This window comes from Myotis brandtii, unplaced genomic scaffold (assembly GCF_000412655.1).
Source record: "Myotis brandtii unplaced genomic scaffold, ASM41265v1 scaffold535, whole genome shotgun sequence".
In the NCBI taxonomy this organism is placed as follows: Eukaryota; Metazoa; Chordata; class Mammalia; order Chiroptera; family Vespertilionidae; genus Myotis; species Myotis brandtii.
In genome coordinates this window covers 3,175,816-3,195,113 of record NW_005369964.1, presented here as the reverse complement: position 1 = coordinate 3,195,113, position 19,298 = coordinate 3,175,816, and the positions used below count along the sequence as shown (strand labels likewise).

The 19,298-nt window shown below is 45.7% G+C and overlaps 1 protein-coding gene across 3 annotated transcripts in view; it reads right to left on the bottom strand.

Moving 5' to 3' along the window:
* Nucleotides 1-3,615: 3,615 nt before the first annotated feature.
* Nucleotides 3,616-19,298, bottom strand: part of SETD3 (SET domain containing 3) — a 58,149-nt gene continuing 42,466 nt past the window's right edge. For 2 of the 3 annotated variants that reach the window (XM_005877881.2, XM_014549055.1), the window contains exons 7-13: nucleotides 17,144-17,202; nucleotides 16,210-16,324; nucleotides 11,477-11,551; nucleotides 10,309-10,475; nucleotides 9,392-9,477; nucleotides 6,210-6,370; nucleotides 3,616-4,965 (exon numbers count right to left, since the gene is read on the bottom strand). In XM_005877881.2, coding sequence (XP_005877943.1) covers nucleotides 4,513-4,965; nucleotides 6,210-6,370; nucleotides 9,392-9,477; nucleotides 10,309-10,475; nucleotides 11,477-11,551; nucleotides 16,210-16,324; nucleotides 17,144-17,202 — 1,116 coding nt within the window. In that variant the 3' untranslated portion in view covers nucleotides 3,616-4,512. The remainder of the gene's footprint in view (nucleotides 4,966-6,209; nucleotides 6,371-9,391; nucleotides 9,478-10,308; nucleotides 10,476-11,476; nucleotides 11,552-16,209; nucleotides 16,325-17,143; nucleotides 17,203-19,298) is intronic. The other variant, XM_014549057.1, reaches the window with a different exon arrangement.

Below are 19,298 nucleotides of genomic sequence, written 5' to 3'. Positions count from 1 at the left end.
TTTCACAGGGGTCGCCTAAGACCATCCTGCATATCAGATATTTACATTACGATTCATAACAGTAGCAACATTACAGTTATGAAGTAGCAATGAAAATAATTTTATGGTTGGGTCACAACATGAGGAACTGTATTTAAAGGGCCAGAAGGTTGAGAACCACTGACTTAGTGGGTGGACTTCCGGTGCTGTCCTCCCGCACCTGCCGGCACCGTGGTGTTCAGATCCAGTGTCCTGCAGGATTTCTCCCAGAGGCCTGCCCTTCCTGACCCTCCCGTACACTCAGGGCCATTCCCTGCCCCCACTCCACTGCTCACAAATGACCCCAAACACCCAGCTGCTACCTCCTCTGGTGCCCCTCTCCCCGAGTGCCACAGCGCCTGGTGTGGCATGCTCCACTCGGGTATGGTTATGTGTCCGAACGGCTGCACCACCAGCAAGGGCTTCTTAGGAATCTGTGAAATGCCCACAGGTCCTGGCAGCGCACCAAGAACACAATGTTGGAGTCCGGGCAAGTGCCTACTACGTGGATGGGCAGGTGCGGGCTGCCTGCCTGCAGAGTTGCGGGGGAGGGGATTTTGTTCCCCACCCCCGGCCTCACTAAGATTTTCTGCCTCCCGGGAGCTGCTCAGCCGGAGAGCCCGTCGCAGCTAACATTTACTGGATGCTCAGCGGGCAGGCACGGAGCCGGAAGCTCTTACACGCATTACCTCATCTGGTCCTCCTGGTCCCTGGGGACCAGAGGGAGGAAGCGCAGACCCTCAAGGACTGTCCCAGGTCCCACGGCCAGGAGAGAGCAGGGCAGTCTGAACGTGCACTCAGCCAGTGGACTGCCTCCGTCCCCTGTAAAATGATGAATAAAACAAAGTGTGTGGCCATTTAGAATATCCTCATTTTAGAATACTCAGCTGCCCCCTCTTGACGGCCAGCGCCCTGTCCATGTCCATGTCCAAGCGGCCAGTACGGCCCCCCCACAATCTGCTCGTACTCACTGGCTGAGATCTGCCCTCTCACATCCTGAGGAGGCTCCATCCCTCCTTCATGCGACAGTTCTTCAAATACAGGGCGACAGGACTGGGGTCCTGGGCTTCCTCCCTCTGGCCCAGGCACACCAGGACCTGCACTACAGCTTCATCTAAATAACAAATCCACGAGTGCATTTAAATACAATTCGAGTACCTCAAATTCAATTTACACACAGAATTTTAGGAATATATTAGATGAGGTGCTGCTGATTAAAATAGGGTGACCTTTAATGAGGTTATCGGATTCTATTCCACACCCACCTGAAACTGACATTTAACTAAAAGGGAGCCAAATCCTTGGGTCAGGTTACTGGCTATACCCTACTAAACACATTCATTTTCCAGATCAATAATATGAACATAGAACAATATATGCCATAAAAAGCATCTCACCGTAGCCAGCACCCCCAAACCACCACCACGTAATCCCTGACTTTCTTTACCGTCAATACAGTGCTGTTCTGGTTCTGACCTCAAGTCCCAGGTGCTTTCTTTGGATTGGTTTTTCTTTTTTTAAATCTCTCACTCTAATATGTACCAGTGCATATGAACCACCAAAAAAAGCATGTAGTGGTGATTTAGAGAAAAGCAATTCCCTCATTTTTAAGTGACGGTTTAATTTAGCAGAACCACAGGTACTGGGAACCTGAGAATATTGTCAGTGTCTCAACCCATCTCTCAAAAATAAATAAATGATAGATCGGTCCTGTAGTGAGCCTGTCCTAGAAGCCATGGGGAAAGCGCCCCTCATCTGCCAGCGGGTGTTCTCATGAGCGCCCTTCTTACATCACGAACTCGGGGACTGTCCTCCGCTGGGAGCCTAACATAGAATCACTCTTTGGCCCCATAACCTTAGTAAACAGATCCTGTGGACAGGGAATGCATGAGCAGTACAGTCTCCAAATTTTGTAAGTGGGGACTTTTGATCATTTAGTACATGCTTCCATCTCACAAGTAAATGAAGACAGAGGCCCGGGTGGACACGGCAACACCCTGGTGGTGCTGAGGACTTGACGTAACCCGACTCCGCCCGGGGGTCTTTCAGCTCCATCCAAACTCGCATCTTTTCTAGGGGATATTTTCAAAACTATCCCATCTCGTGGTGCTGTTTTAAGTCTGAACTGTGTATGTTTTTTCAAAGGACACGCGTGACATTAGACTTGAAAACTTTCACTCCAATGAGCAAATGATCTACAAATTAATCATGGAGTTCCAGCCACTGGACGTGGCTGCCAGAGCAGGCTCCTGGAGGCCACAGCAACCCTTGGAAGTCAGTATTTAGTCTCAGACTATTTCTCACTTCGGGAAAGGACCTGGGTACATGTACATAATGGAATACTACTCAGCCACAAAAAAGGATGAAATAGCATTTTTGCCACAACATGGATGGACCGAGAACATTATGCTAAGTGCAATAAGTCAGAAAAAGGTAAGAACCATACGATTTCACTCATATGTGGGAGATAAAACGAGAACTCATGAACACAAACAGCAGTGTGGTGGTTGCCAGGGGGGAGGGGGTGGGGAAGAAGGGAGTCCTAATATAAGGTGACAGGAGATGTGACTGGGTGGTGGGCACACGGCACAATATACAGATCTTATAACATAGAAACCCACACCTGACACCTATATGGTTGACCAATGTCACCCCAATCAATTCAATAAATATTTTTAAAAGAGGGCCCCCGCACAAGGTTGAGAGGGGAGTTGGCACCACAGGCATCCTCCCACGGGTAAGTTCAAACTGTGTACAGACCAACAAGGAAGGGAAGGTAGAGGCATCACAGAGTTGCCAACCTCACTCAGAGAGGAAAGCTGCCAACCAGGCGCCGCAGCAGGGAGCTGACCCGCGCAGCTCCGGAAGCGGGTGCACACTGACACCTATATGGTTGACCAATGTCACCCCAATCAATTCAATAAATATTTTTAAAAGAGGGCCCCCGCACAAGGTTGAGAGGGGAGTTGGCACCACAGGCATCCTCCCACGGGTAAGTTCAAACTGTGTACAGACCAACAAGGAAGGGAAGGTAGAGGCATCACAGAGTTGCCAACCTCACTCAGAGAGGAAAGCTGCCAACCAGGCGCCGCAGCAGGGAGCTGACCCGCGCAGCTCCGGAAGCGGGTGCACAGCAGAACGAAGCAGTGTCTCCACAGCATCTTCTTGGGGGAGAAGGGCTGAGACCACCCTGAGACGACCTGTAAGCAGCAATGTTCACCAAGGCAGCATCCTCAAATCACGTGATGGCTTAAAGGAACATCAGAGTTGATGTGAAATTTATAGTTAAGTCTGCCATCTGAAAACTGGCGATTTTCTAGGGATGGATGCGCCCACTCCCCACCCGGACGCCATCCCCAGCCTTTACTTCCCTTACAACTTAGCGTCCTCTTTGTGTTCCTGCCTCTCAGGCCCTCTGTCTGGAGCACCTGGCAGCTGATGAGGCTGAGCACAGGCCTCCATCATCTCTGAACCCCCCAGCAAGCACTGCATGGCACTGCTCGGCCTAAATCCCTGCCTGGTGGGTTGCAGGGTGGTTTGCATAAAAGCTCGATTCAAAGAGCCTGTCCCACTCCAAAGAAAAGGAATAGACAAATATATTAATCACATTTTCCTTTTAATAAGGCTTTTTACTCAAAAGTGTAGCTTTGAAAATCTCTAGCTTGTTGTGAAAACCAGAAGCGCCAGGAAGCCACCTCACTCTGAACCTGGTCGCAGAAAACAGCCGCTGGGTTTGCAAACTCCGCTCCCAACACTGGAAATCAAATGCATCACTTTAAGCGCAGGGCCAACATTTGAAACTAGGAATGATGCATGTCCTACGTTGATTCAAGGAGAAAGGACACATTCTTAATACAGTAAACAAAACACAAAAAGTAAACAAATCTTTAGAAATCACTAGGTATGTGTATAATTATATAATTAGGGTTATCGTCAACATTTAAAACTATTAAAAATAAGGTCGCCACCTTACCTCTCCTTTTGGTAATGGAGTGTTAAATTTTTAGGGGAAAAAAAAGATTCTGCAGACAAGTTTCCAAACCTCAAGCCCGTTCTCGGCTGTACAACTGCACTCCCTTCCCACACGGAGCCCCCAGCCCCCACCACGTCCCGTTTGGCAGGAGGCAGAGCAGGCCTCATTCTGGCTGTCATGATGACAGGCCCACAAAAGCACAGCTGAGAGAGGAGCTAATTCTTCCCCAGGAAGAAAATACTTTGCCCACAATGGCTCTGCACAATCTTCCACGGCACCTCTCTTCCCCCTTCGCTGTCATGGTTTGATAACTTGTTTTGCCTAAAAGCAAGATGGCAATCTTAATCAAAAAGGGAAGCTAGATTTTTTAAATAACTTAAAAAAATTATTTTTATATAAAGCAGCAAAAACACTTTCCTCTCTGCAGAAAAGAAAAAAACACAACAAAAACGTGAAACCAGGGACCACAGCGATGTCAGGGGGCTGTCCATAAATCGGAACGAGCTCCAGGCAGAGCGCCCTCAGAGCTGCTCGCCGACTCCCTCGGTGCTCTCTGAAGGTTCTTTGGCATCTTCAGTCGCTCTTTTCCTTTCCTCTGGGTCTAAACTTTCCTTTTCTAACCTGGTCCCGTTGGGAATAGAGTTTTGGCCACTGATGAGCCCGTTTTCCGCAGCCTTTGCTCGGCTGACAACCTCAGAGAGGGTGAGGGCCTCCTGCACGCCAGCCTCCTCCTCCAGGCTGCGCAGGACCAGGGGCAGCCTCGAGTCCGCCCCGCCGCCCTCCAGCAGCCCTGGGTTACTCTCCTCGTACTTGGGCAGCGGCGCCCCCTCCTCCATCTGCTTGCGGTAACACTCCCGGTTGGCAGCTGCACTCTTCACTGCCTTTTCCAAAATCTCTTTTTCACCCAAGCGCAACTTGATGGCCATTCTCGCACGAACAGAAAGGTCGTGGTTTTTCAAGAAGGACTTGTCTTCCTAGGAAATGAAAAAGAGCACAATTAATCCCAAGAAGTTTAAAGCAGCAAAACTACAGAGAAAGAATGCAGATCAGCTGCTGCTGGGGGGTGGGGGGCATGAGGGACATTTTGAGGGCGACACAGATTTCAGAACTTGACTATGGAGGTGGCTGCATGACGGTATACTCACATCATAATGTACACTTCAGCAGTGTGACTGTGCTGTGTGTGAACTATCTGTATATATAAGAGGCTAATATGCTAAGTGTACAGCCATCTGACTGGTTGCTATGATGCGTACTGACCACCAGGGGGCAGACGCTCAATTCAGGAGCTGCTGAGCTGCAGTGACTTGGCAGTGGCAGTTCTCGGGTGACGCACCCCAAAACCAGAAGAGGGAGCCCGATTCTTTGTGGGATCTAGTGATTCCACCTTTGGCCGTGGGTTATGTTGTGCTGGGGCATTGTCAGCCCGAATCTGGTTTACTGCACACTTGCGTTTGCGTTCCATACCCTGTAGGACAGCAACTTTGCAGAGTGCCCTCTCACACTCCAGGACCCTGTGGGGGAGGTTGGAGAGCCAGTTTCAGCCCGATCCCCACAGGCCGGGCTGAGGGACCCCACCTGCCGGAGGGACCCCGCTCATTCCACAGATGCCCTTGGAGCCACGGTGATACCCCAGGTTCAGCTGGCCAGGGAGAGACCGCTGGAGGTTGGCTCCAGGGCATGTCCGGCCCGTCTTGCCCAGTCCCGCCCAGCCAGCCACCTTCTAATTAATTTCCTTTCAACATGCACAAATCCATGCACCGGGTCACTAGTGCCTCAGTAAAGCAGTCATAAAACAAAAAAGAGGGGCCTAACTCAAATGGTGCTTTAACACATGAGACAGAAAACCTCACTTCCATTTAAAAGGTTCTCTGTCTGGTCTTGTGCAGGAATGGACCCAGGGCTTGGCCCTTGGCTGAATGGATGAATAGGTGAATGAGTGAATGAGAAGCACTTCGAGTTAGTGCCTCAATGGCCAACTCAAAAGCATAGATGAGAGCTTTTAGCTGTTGTATCATGTTAAGTAGAAATCACAGAGAAGTATCAAACCATGTAAACATGGTCTTCTAATCGACAATGCCTCAATATGATCCTTTTAGTAAGTGTAAACGTGTCAAATAGGAAAAAAGAATTATAGCCATTTACATGTAGGAAGGAGTCTCTTATTAAGCATCTTTTAAAACATGACAAAGCTCAAATCCTCACTCAGTCAAGTTACCTCACTGGTTGTCTTGTATGTTTTTAAAAGAAGCGAGGCTCGATCTTCAAGAAATGTCCATAGTTTGACCTCGTTGTCCCAGCTCACAGGATACTCAGAGTTACCCAAGGTGAAGATTTTGTCGATAGCATTATCTCCTAGCAAATGGTCCTTCAGTTCTTCTACAAGAAGTACAAACAGCCATCTGTTAGCAGAAGCAGCACTCCTCATTTAAACAAGCAATCCACCTTACAAACAGCTTCTCCAAACATGTCGCTTTCCTGCCACTCGTCAGCCAGGCCTTTCTAGACTCACCAGAGTGAGTGGGAGCTGAGTGTCGGGCAGGAAAACAAGGGGAGGGCTTCCAGCTGGGTCCACAGGAAGCCTCCATCTTCATGGTGTTTCTGAGGGACACTGAGAGTTTTAGGCAGTCTTATGAGATACTTTTAAAAGACAACCTACAGCGGCATTAGGACAACACCCTTCCTACAAGCCATGAGCTCCGTCACACCAACCGGGTCAAAAAGACATTTAAATGAACAATGTAAAGAGTGAAAACAAACAACAGCAGAACACTTGGCGAGCCTTCTAAATTGTATCTGATCAGGGCTATTCCAATAGTTGACTTGGCCACGCTATTTAGCCCAACTTGTAATAAGTAAGCCACAACTGAGAAAAACAAGAAAATGGGCTAGAAAAAGCTTGTTAATGAAAAACGTGTGGATGTCCACTTGTCAGGAATTTAACAATTACAAATAAACGCAAGTGAACATCTCAATTTCCTTCAACTATATTTAAGAGGAAAGGACTCAGCAACTGCTCTGAGCAGCTTCTCTCTTGGCACATTATCTTCAAAAGACCAAAACACGCTGTCCTATTCATGCTCAAGAAACCCACCAGCTCCTTATGCAATTATAAGACAGGATCTCTTTCAGAGCAAAATGCCCCACAGCTGTCACTGTTTACAATTCAAATGCAAGGACTTCTGTTGCCAGCAAACCAAACTTTTATCAGTATTAGAGTAATTCCAAGGATACATCAATTGTCTTGACATGACAAACTGTCTATGACTAAAGAGAAATGAAAAAAAAAAATCATATCCAATCTAAAATGATTCAAGTAGTTCCTCTTTTTAAACAAGATAGATGTTAATCTAATGTTCAAAAAAGAAATTCTTTAAGTCACCTTTATCAGTAAAAGATTGAGAACACTTGGGTTGTTAGATTTTTGATCCTTCAGTTTATATTCTTTTATAAAGTAATGAAAAGTTTTAAAATGTTCCCTTAGTGGTTGTTTTTGGAAGCCGCCAATACTGAGGTTACTGTTTTCGTGTTTGTCCGTGACCGGCCCGTGCTACACCTCTGTGCGGGCGAGCTGAGGAGCTCGGCCTTCTCTCTCCGCCCCTTCCATTTGAACAGTGAGACTGCACTCATTCCGCATTCCTGGAGGGATGAAACCCACCCGAGGGGAAAAGAGGCAGTCACCAGGAGAGGGGTCGCGAACACTCAGGAAATGAACCCAAGGCTCGTGCAGTGGGCTGCCTTCCCAGGCTTTACTCTGTTAACAGATGCTGGAGCCAGCCCTGTCCTCAGGGGGTTCCTCAGCTTCACCTGCCACTACGGGAGAGAGCATCTGGTCACCCGAGGCGGCTGGCGCCCTTGCTCCTTAGCCTGGCTCCTCCAGGCCCTGGGGGACTAGGACCTCTTCTGTGGATTATGTCATTTGCAAACCAACAGCAGCCATGTGGGATGCCTGGGTGCGGGCTCTGGAATTAGCTGAGTCAGGGTCATCACCTGCTGGCAGAGTGGCCAAGTCCCCCGTCCTCTGTGAACTGGCATCTCTATATTAGGCCTGTGGGAACCCCTATCTCTCACCAGGTGACAGCGATTAACATAAAGTATGTGGCACACTTAGTGTCGCTCAGGGCACGCAGTGGGTCATCATGGCCATCGCCTCTTCATTATAAATGCCTTCAGTATATAAACTGTGACACTGAACTCTGCACCCCTATATTACATGCAAGAAAAGCCCACAGTTAACCCTTACTCCGTTCATTAAACAGAACTGATGAACCCCTACCTAAGCACGAGGTTACCCCAAGCTCTCACCTGAGTGAGGGTGAGGCTACAGCACCGTGGCTGCGCGAGAGGGACAAGTGCCATCCAGCGCCTTGGCGGGTCCTGCAGTTGGTGTCTAAATGGCCTCTCTGTGTTGGGACTAAGTGTCCTCTCCCTCCATCCTGGGGAAGGCCTGGGCCAGGCAGCACTTCTCCGGGACCCAGACATGAAGTCAGGGAGCTGGGGATGGGCGAGCCCAGTGGTGTCCCCTCCACGGCCCAATGCCCTTCCCCAGTGCTCAGGCAGCTGTGGGCAGGACACTCACTTGTCTGTTCAATTAGACGGCCACTAGCTCACTTGCTCCCTCTCACTCCCTCCCTCTGTTTGGCACACATGGGGTTTAAGGGAGTTGACAAGAACAGCAAATACACACAATTAAAAATGAAGCCTCAACACCCGAGTATGTGCAGCAGTTTCAGATAAAAAATGGAGGAAAAAAACAACCACCACAGTAAGTCAAGTCTCAGTAAGAAACCCCAAAAGACTGTTTTAAGCAAACACTAAACAGATTCTCAATACATATATTTAACTCTTTCTGTGACTGAGGATGGGGGTGGAAGTAAGCACATTTTGTGACTGAAGTAGATTGTTTGCGGCGGTATTTACTCTAACCCGGCGCCCAGAATTAAAAGGCCTGCTGGTGACTTCAGATCAGAACCCAGAGCTGGTTAGCAAAGAAAGCCCTGTGGCCCACGTAGGCCACTGCTGCCCAGTGACGTCAGAGTGGACTAAGCGCTAACCGCTCTGGGGAACAGAGAGCAGTGCACGGCGAGGGAAACAGCACTGCCATCTTGGGCAAGAAGCACGTCAACGACTCCCATTTCCAAATGTAACTTTCACACGGCTAACAATCCAAGATGCTTTAAGTTTTCTTCCAACAAGGTAGAAATTCTTTGTGACAACACATCAAGGATTTAATAAAACATTTACAGAGTAAAGTAGAACTTCTTTCTCCATTGTTGCTATCCTACCTCCTGCCAAAAGGTACTTTAGTTTTCAGCAATTTTATCTTTAATCTGAACCCCAATGCTTTACACTTTCATGAATTTTTGGACAAGTGAACATTTTCTTCCTGAAAGGATTTACCTTCGGTCATGCAGAATACTCGGAGAAAAGCCAGCAGCTGGGCAGAGATGGGCGGCTCCGTAAAGTGCAAGGCGAACACGCTGGACCTGACGAAACAGGAAGATCAGTCACCTGCTTGCTCCCAGAGAAGCCCCTTAAGCTGCAATCCCCGTGCTGTCCTCAGGAGCGTGGAGCTGGCATGAGTCAGTCCAGCTCCTCGCCTCAACTATGAAAGCCCCTTGCACAGGGGAGGCCGCTGACCGACGAAGACGGCGTAGCCGTCTCTGCTGGCAATTCTTACAATCTAACAGCCTAACCACAGGTTGCATACAACACACCAAGAGAATTAAGCATACCTGTGGTTCCTAAAAAATGTTAACAATAATTTATGTTGAGTTCACATTTTAATCATGAATCAAATATTGACAAGTTCAATGAAAAAAAGCCTGGATAATCCATTTTCATTAAGAATGGTTCCTCCGTTCCCCAGAGAACTAATGAATCATAATTCTTGTCTTCTTTATCATTTTGGACCTCAAATGCACTAAAATCTTAAAGAATTTAAGTAGAAATTCTTGAAATCACTGAGGATCATGACTTCATTACAGAAACTAATGGTGGCAAAGAATTAAATGAAACAAAATGATCCAGGTCATTAACCTTTTCAAGGTGAAAGACATTAATGATACCAAAGCAGTTATTTAACTTAATGAGGATTTCAGGCCACAGGCCCTGGAACTGCCTGTGAGCGCTCCCAGTGACACCATTATGTTTATCGGAGACACTGGGAAGCCACCAGGCATCTCCATGGTGAAAACTTGCTGTGTAATAGGGATACAGGGATTAAGGCAAACTGTAGAGAAGTTCTGTTAACACACATTATGCAGCAGTAAACATTTCAAGCAGCAGAGGAAAGAGCTGACCAGTTTTCTACGTACGTGGGGATGCCAGCGCGGGCCAACACCTCAGCCTTCATCGCGTAGAGCCTGTCACTTTTACTCACTCCAAGCTTTATTTTCACTCTGTCGTGTGAATTATTGTCAAAGAAAAAACCACTGTGGATCACAAATTCTGCATTTGACCGAGTGCCATAAAAAATGTAAATCTGAGATGCAGTAAAGAAAAAAATAAAGGGACATAAAAGAAACTTAACATCCATTCTTAACACAGAGCAGGGCAAAGGATCAGTTCTCGTACACTTAACATGACTGTACACTAAGGCAACGAGGCAGCTCTGCACTGACTCGGCTCCTACATGTACACCACCTGTGCTAGGGGGAGGTTGCAGCAAGAGGTGCAATTTCCCCAACTTCCCAAACTGTCAGGGAGGCCAGGGCCTTCCTCACAATCCTGTTCCCCCGGGGAAAGTAGGACTGTCACTTCACCAATGCCCTCTACAATTCACCACGCTCCTCCCCTGCTTTCAGTACAAGACTCACTCTAATGGAGTGAGCTTAAAGTGATGTCTGCCAGTAATTCCTATAGCAATTCTGACCTAGCAGGAGGGTCTATTCAGGTTTCTGCAAAGAGCAGATCAGTACTTTGTTGGACAAATAGTCTCATTTTGTCTCAAATGGAACGTCAATGGTCTACACCAGTCCTGGGTTTTTTTGTACTATCTGCTTGGTCATAAGACCAGTAGACAGAATGAAGTTATTTGCAGGTGCCTATTCTCAAACGTACTGAAAGGTGTAATCCTGCCCACATTATTAGATAAAAATTCACAGATTCAAGTACAAGAAGATAGATTTTGTACTTCCTGGTTCCTCTATGTTTTTACCACTTAAATAGCCTCCTTTTAAAGGTTCTAGTCAACAGAAAAAGAAATAAAAACAATGAAGTTTATAAACTGAAAAATTTGTTCTACTGTCATAACACAAAGTTTGTTTTCAGTTGACAACTTTACAAATATTAGGTCAACTGTGCAAATAATTTCATTTAAATCTTGTTGTTGTTGTTGTTGTTGTGGATGTAAAGGTCTGATGCAAAGCACAATGTGTTTACAACAGCTCCCAAACAATCCTCAGGAGAAGTTCCCCGTTTTCCTGCCCACACAGCATGAGCTCAGTGCCCACTGGCCCGCCCCCACTCCGCAGCCGGGCCTACCTGCTCTCCAGCCCGGAAGTCCTGCAGAGCCACACATTCACAGCGGTCGTCCTCCAGGTTGTACCCAGTGGTGATCTGGGGGGACAACAAGGGTCTCTCACTCAGGAGGGTCTTTTTTGGGCAAGTAGAGAATAAAAGCTCCCCACAGGTAATCAAAAGGGTGCACTGTACATGCTTTATAAAACTGAGCAAACAACTCCATGGTTATTTTAAATTAATACTATTTATACCAGAAATTCTTATGAAAGATTCTGTACCTGAAAGACGTACTCTTAGGAAAATATATTCTATAGATTATCACTTGGTCTCAACAAATAAACAAACACGTAAACCATTTATTACAAAGTTCCTGCCTTGGAGCCCCACCCCCAGGGGCAATGCTGTGGATTTAGGAGCTCATGAGAACTCCATTGACTTGCAAATACTGTCTCTATCTAATGTCTGGCTTTTATGAAACTGAAGTGGGTTTTCCATAGAGAAAGAATAAGGGAAAAAAAAAAGCTCCATTTCTAACTTATGGGCATAATTTACTCTGAAATTAGAGAAATTAAAATGTTCAGATAAGCACAGGAGAAACAACTTAGTTGTACCCTATTCACTTTCTGCTGAGAGCTACCTTGTAAGAGTTTCTAAGCCCATTACAAATAAATACCAAATCCGCATCTCCCCTTAACCCCTGGGAGGGGGGGTCAGGCAACGCCAAGGCCTAGGCCAAGCATGTCAAACTGCGGCCGGCAGGCCGCATGCCAACAAGGCTGTGCGTTTGACATGTTTGCTCTAGGCACTCAAGTCATAAAGAACTCTGCCCACCTCAGGGGGGGGCATTTTATTTTCTAATTTTCCTTGGAGTATTTCCTCGTGGGTCAGGCCCCTGCATGACTGAGGGCCTGGCCTGGTTTTGTTTGCAAAACCTTCCAAGTGGCCCCCAATTCCAGGCCTGTCCTCCGCAGCCCGAGCAACAGCACAGTGATGCCCTCCAGTCTAAAGCTTTCAGTACTCCACTCCGCCTGTGGAGAACATTCAAACACTCGAGCAAGGCCAGCTTGCGAGGAGCCCCAGGCCTCCCTTCAGCCTCCTACATGCCACTGACCTGCCACACCGGCCAACCTTGTGCTGGGAATGACCCTCTGCTCCAGTTCCTCCCGAGACCCACCCAGCCTCCTTCTGCACGCCCAGAGCCCCGGTGCTGAAGCCCCGTCACCCACAGCAGGCATTTACCTGCATGCTGGCCCAGCCAGGGAGAGCGGGAGCTCCCCTTCACCTGTGTCTGGGGGCTCAGCATGCTGTACCTAATACCTGACACTGCCTTTGAAAATCCTTCCTTGACGCACAAACCCCAGGCGGAAGAACAGGGCCTTCTTAGGAGTCTGTCCCTCCCCCACCCCCAGTCTCCTAGACTGTCTGTAAAGGCTCATTAATTACTTTTGAACTCTTCATTTTGCCCTTAGAGAACCAAAATTCAAGGCAAACAAGTGCTACTTGCTAATAAAGGTACCAACAGTTTGAGTCCAAAATATAAACACCTTGAGTCTAGGGAACAGTATTCTGGGATCAAAGGCCATGTGACACTCACTGTTAAACTCAACATCCCCGAAGCAATGGGTATTTAACCAGTATCTAGAAATCCTTCACAATGCTGCAAGACCAACAGGAAACAGGAAAGCCATGAGAAATAAACGAAGCCAGGTATTCTGGTAGAAGAGCTCCATGGAGTTCCTACCCAACATTGAAATCACTTTTCTGACCCCAAACATGACTTTGATAATAAGGTATGGGATAGGAACTGCCCATCAACTCCAGCCCTGAAGGTCTGGAACTCGACGGTATGGGCACACATGGATGCCACGGGGTATGAAGAGACAGGAAGGCAGTCAGGGGAAGCAGGAGGGACAGGGGAAGGGGAACATGGAAGTAGGGAAGGCCAACAATACATAAAAATGAACAGGCAGAAATACAGAAGACAACAGGACAGGAAGGGAGGCTTATGGAAGGGGCGGTGAGATGATCTTGTGCGGGGTGCTTGGGACGGCCTCGCTTGAGGAGTGCTGTGAGAAGTTCTGGAGACATCCCAGGACAGTGGTACACGCAGAGGGAACAGCAGGTGCAAAGGCCCTGAGGTGGGCACGTGCTGGTGTCTGAGAAACCACAGGGGACTGGGCCTGTGTGTTGGGGGGTGTAGTGGGGACAGGTTGAGTGGGGTGCCTTCTCTGCTACTGGGAAAAGCTGGGCTTTTATTGGAAGACTCATGTGAATCTAAATGTTTTAGATTTTTTAATAGTCAAACAGAAAGACCCTGAAAAAGAGCCTCCCTCAATTCTGCGTGAGTTTCAAGGCTCCTGCACCCTCACTGCAGTCACACAATTCAAATGTCAGGGCCAATTACTCGAACGCAGTACCCAATGGAGCTCACACAGTGGTCTACGCACCACACAGGTGTGCTTCTCTGCAAATTCAACAATCTCCAGACAGGAAACCTGCTGCTTCATGAATTCTGAACAAGTCATTCTGAACTTAAAGACATATTATTTCTTACAGCTTAATACAACGTCTCATACACTTGTTGAATTTGTTTCTGCGAGTGGCCAGAGTCAGTTCACGTTCACCAGAGCCTGTGGCTGAGAGATCTGACCAGCCTTCGCCTCCTTCTGCTTCCCATGCTCCTTACTGGCACAGACTTGATCTTCCACTGCTCCCGTGAGCAGGTTTGGAGACATTGTTGGAAGCACACAGCGTTGCTGGGTTACATATTTCTGTCTATTCCCTCAATGATAGTCAGAACAGACAGACACCAACTGTCAGGATCGACACACACAAAAGAATATCTACTGTCTGAAAAGCCAGCCTTAACTTCAAGTACCTTTTAAAAAGAGATTAACTGCTAATACATAGCATACACAATTCTGCAGTGTTAAAATAGATTCTTAAATTCTACCAGACGAAATTTCCCACCAGGGTGTACAATTACAATGGGAACAGCTCCACAAGGTTAACCGTAGGAAAGTGCTAACGTGGTGGGTAAACCTTCTGAAGGTGAACAGTGTTTTTGCCAGGGTTGTGGCGAGTTAAAGACGGTATTTAGAAAAAAATACAGCATGAATAGTTGTCATCAATTCGTTATTTTTGTTTTGAGATAATCTAACTTTTTTCTTTACTTTTAGAGGAAAAAGTGAATAGTTAATCCCATTTACATGAAAGCAACATAAACACCAGTGTGTATGGGAGTGTGTAAGAGTTCACATGGCAGTGAAGGTTGGGAGATGCACAGGAAGCCCTCACCAGTGACCTGGGAGGCCCCAGGCAGGGGCCCTGCAGCTGGGTAGGGCCACATTCACAGCACAAGCTTCTGGACTGTTTAACTGGTTTTGTGTGTTTACAATAAAGTGTACTTTTAAAATTTTAGATACAAAAAAAAATAAACCGTAATGATCAATCAAGATCAGAAACCAATGATCTAATAAAAAAAAAAAAAGAAAAAGAAAGAAAGAAAAATACTATAGTCAAATATTAAAAGCTATTTGAAAATATTAAAACTTCAGTCTCATGATCAGTTTAAAACAGCTCTGAAGGGAAAGTAAATACAGAACAAAGATGTAAAATATTATTCATTAATGAAAATAAATGGTAAAACATGCTACTATTCCTTAAAATGGCTAATTATGTTAAGTATATATAAATTAAGGCAAAAATATAAGTATAAAGGTGGGACTACTTCGCTACAATTTCAGCATGTACTTGTTGCTAGACATTTCCCAGGTCAGCAGGAGGGTATGCAATTTTACATATGTGCTCACTGTTTTGTGGAATTAAATGTGAAATACTCATTTATAGCATTTTTCCATTCTATTTATAATACTGCTAATAACAAAGAAAGTTGACATTGAAAAAAATTAACCAAACCAGTATACCAGTATAAGGTTTAAAAATGCAAACTATTCTGAAGTTGAGCATATTTCGATGCACTAATATCAGGATCTCTTTCTCAGACACCCATCTCAGCACAGAGAGCCGTCAACTTCCCTGTTACTTGGAATCCAGAGAATGCTGAGAAGCACAGAGCAGCTTCCTCCTTTTGTGCATCATAATTAACAATCATAAAATTTCTCTGTTTTCTTCATGTCTCCTACCCAGCACTCCCCAGTCTGATGATGCCAAATGAGTCCTGCAGTCAAGGCCAATGGCCAAGTACACCCCCTCCCACCCCAGCACCAGGAATCCAGTACCAGCTCCCAAACAAAAGCAGGTTAATAATTGGGGCCAAGGATGTGTCAGTGTGTCAGGTGAAGGGAGGGGGCAGGAAGGAACCACAGAACCGTACCTAACTGGAGTACAGTCAGCAAAGGAAGAAAACAAGGAACATAAAAGGAAAACAAGGAAGAAAGGTTTTTCAATAAATCGGTATTTTAAAAAGAATAAGAAGACAGAAACTTGGTTTAGTCTGTGGTTCAATAACATAAGAAAATTAATGTTTAGGCTGGAATTATGGCTTCACAAATAAATGCAGTTCACTGCGGCTTTCAAAAGTGATGTAAGATTCAAGTTCCCGGTTGGTTTTCGGGATTAAGTAAACACAAGGAGAGAAAAATACCGGCCTCTGTTTGTGGGCGGCGGGAGGGGTGTTTGCTCCCTTTGGAGGAGACAATCAGGGGAGAAAATGGTTTGTAGGTGGAATGCCCACTTTCAAGTTTAACCACAATGGCTTCCCTGATTAAGCACAACACCGCGGAGGTCATTACCAGGCCATTGGTGTGATTGCACATGTCCCACAGAGGAATGAGAGCCAGGGTCACCCGGGAACCGTCCTCCGTGGGAATCTGGTTTTGTCGTGTCATCACAGAAGAGACTGCCCACCTGTACCAAGCAGAGAAAAGGTGCATTAGAGTCAGGACACTTGAAAGCCCATCCCAGTAGTAACTTGACCAGAAGCTGAGATTTGTCTGACTGCTCACATATCTTTAAAGCTTTTCCTAAGTACCAAAGGTGATGGGTGGGCTTCCTCAACAGCATTTAAAATTAGACCTGGGGTTGAGAGCAGGAAGGGAGAGGGGAAGGAAAAGGAGCCACAGGGAATCCAAGAGTGAGCGACTAAGGGAGAAGGTTCCCGCCAAGTCCGAGGCCTGGAAGAAGACTCTGGAGGAGGGCCCAGAACAGAGTTCTCCCGGCCCTGGGTCTTCTCTGCCCCGTCAAGACGAACCTCACCCTCTTTTACCCAATGCTGAGTCTGTACCTATTTTAAGCCTCAGTGAAAAGCAAACAATATAACTCCTTTCTGATCAGAAATCCTTTAAAAATGCTACAAAATGTGGAGGGCTAGTTTTTATTATATTGTGCAGTGAATTAAATCTTTTGTTCTAAATGAAGACCAAAACTTTACACTAAAACAGTCTTTTTAAAAAGAAAAAAATTCTCACGACCACCCCAAGTATCACTTGGCTGCCTCAACTAATTCCCCACCATTACAGGTGAATGGCAATTTCTCCTCAGCTATTAAAATGCTGACACCGGTCCCAGCTGTCATTATAACTTCTGAAAGACTGTCTCTGTCTTGAGGTTTTAAATGGCCACACAGGTCACTTCTTGCTGAAGCATTTCTCACTTCCAAGAGCCCAAATTCACTTAGAAACCACCCCCCAACACACACACACACACACACACACACACCATACCAACCTGTAGTCCTCATAAGTGAAAGAATCCTTCAAGGGCAGTTTGTTGGCATGAGGATGGGTCTGGGAATTAGAAGTTTTAGAAAGCAGAGGTGAGAAGAGAAAGAGGGAAAACAGAAATCAGTCAGCAGAATTTCATTATTTAGCTGCCTAACAGATCCTAACAAGAGCCAAATGAAGCAGGAGGCGTCCAGCCGCTGCTGAGGGATCATCATGCTATTATGCTCTCATACATCACTGTCAACTTAATTTGTTGTGCCCAGCAGCCGCCATAAATCTGCTTTTTCCTCTTTCCATACCAGAACCCATGGACATGGCACAAAAATAAAATTTAAGGTGGACTGACTTCACAAAAGGTAGGCACGCCCACTCGAGAGAAACCTGGAGCCCACAAAGTCCAGTGTCCATCCGTGCAGACTTCCTTTGTGTCTTGTGCCATAATGTGCTGCGCGGCCCTTATGTCTAGATTTCAAATCTCCCCTTACATCAATAAAAGGGACAATTAAAGGCACTCTAATAAATGGAAAGTTCTTTCATTTATCTCTGACTTAAATCATTTGGATGGGAATCAACGTGTTATGTGCAAATGAATCATCTACATGGTAAATGTGGCTCCCGGACAAAAAATCAGGAAAAATACAGTTTTGTGAAATTACAAAATAAATTTTACAAACAGATTTTTTTTGAAAAATAGAGATCGGCATATTTAAATTTTACTACTTATTTTTCTGGACAAAAGAACATTTGGTAAAAATATCCAAAACTTCACACTTACGAGAAAATTTTATACATTTCATATTCTCTCTTCACAACACTCCCCTCCCCCGCACCTTAGACCTCGCAAGCACTTAAAAACTTTCTCTCAATTAAGGAATTAAAAGCTGTAACAGTATCATTTTAATCTTCAGTTTCAATTACAGTCTGATAGACAGATTGCAGTAAGTGATCAAATGAACAAATGGTGATTTCTGAGATACAAATGAAATTCTGCTGTTCTGTGTCTGCACCACTGTTAATGCATGAAGCTCCATGTAGCACGCAGTTTTTACTCTTGACGCATTAGCATCACAAGTGCACAGTAATTTATCATCGCTCACTGTAATGTACTCGCTGGCACCGTATGCAGGACAGTAGGGGATGAGGTAAAAGTGGCTCAAACCGTAAATCAATTAGAAAACAAAAGCTTGTGCTCAGTGCGCAATTTTAGGCAAATTATATATTACAAAAGGCTGCCAATGGGTGTTAGCTCCCAGGTGCCCGCTGCTCCCCTCTAATCCCTAGCCCAGTTTTAACCCTTTGGAAGGAAAGTCAACATATAAAAATAGTCACATAGTTTTTAAGTGTTGTAATAAAAATGAAATTAAAGAAGAAGTTTTAAGTCAATACATAAAATAATGTGCTGCCCTGGGCATTTTCTAGCTCCTCTAGGAATACCAGGAAAGCCTATCTTTGGGATTAAAAAGATCGATGCCATGGTCAACCAACTAAGGTGGGAGAACCTAAGAGACGGATCGGAGCTTCTTACTTCCTCTTCTTGCAACAAACGACAAGCATGGCTATGTCCTGAGTCTGGAAGATGCTTTCCACTGAATTACAAAACCTAATCAGAAGAGCGCTCAGGTTTTTCCTCATACAAGTACAAATTCAGCAAGAGAACTGTCCCTCTTTCCAAAACTGACTTGATGATTAAACGTACCGTAGAAAACCTCAGAAATCCCGTGGCTAACATTTCCCTGTGCGTACAATGAAATAAAGCCTCTCATCCCCGGCACATCCCATCTCTTTTCAAACTCCAGGAGGTGGGAAAGCACTGTTGCTTTTCTTACTTTAAAATATTTTAATTCACTTAAACTGTGGAATGCACTATGGTATTTTGAAAGTTGGTAAATTCCAATGCTAAATCCCTTAAGTATTCAAAAATTTGATCGCCCCTCCCCAAAAGTTCGACTTATTAAATAGGAGAAAAAATGAAAATTCTCAAAACTGGAATGCTTGGCTGTCAAAACGACTTGAAAAAGAATCTTCCGACACTCGACACTGGGACATCTTAAATAGCTTCGGACAATACAGAAACAATTCAAATGACAGCAACCTCCTTAAGGATGAAAAAGACAAAGCATTCACTCTCCAAAATGTTCCCCTTCCTTTGTATCCATTTC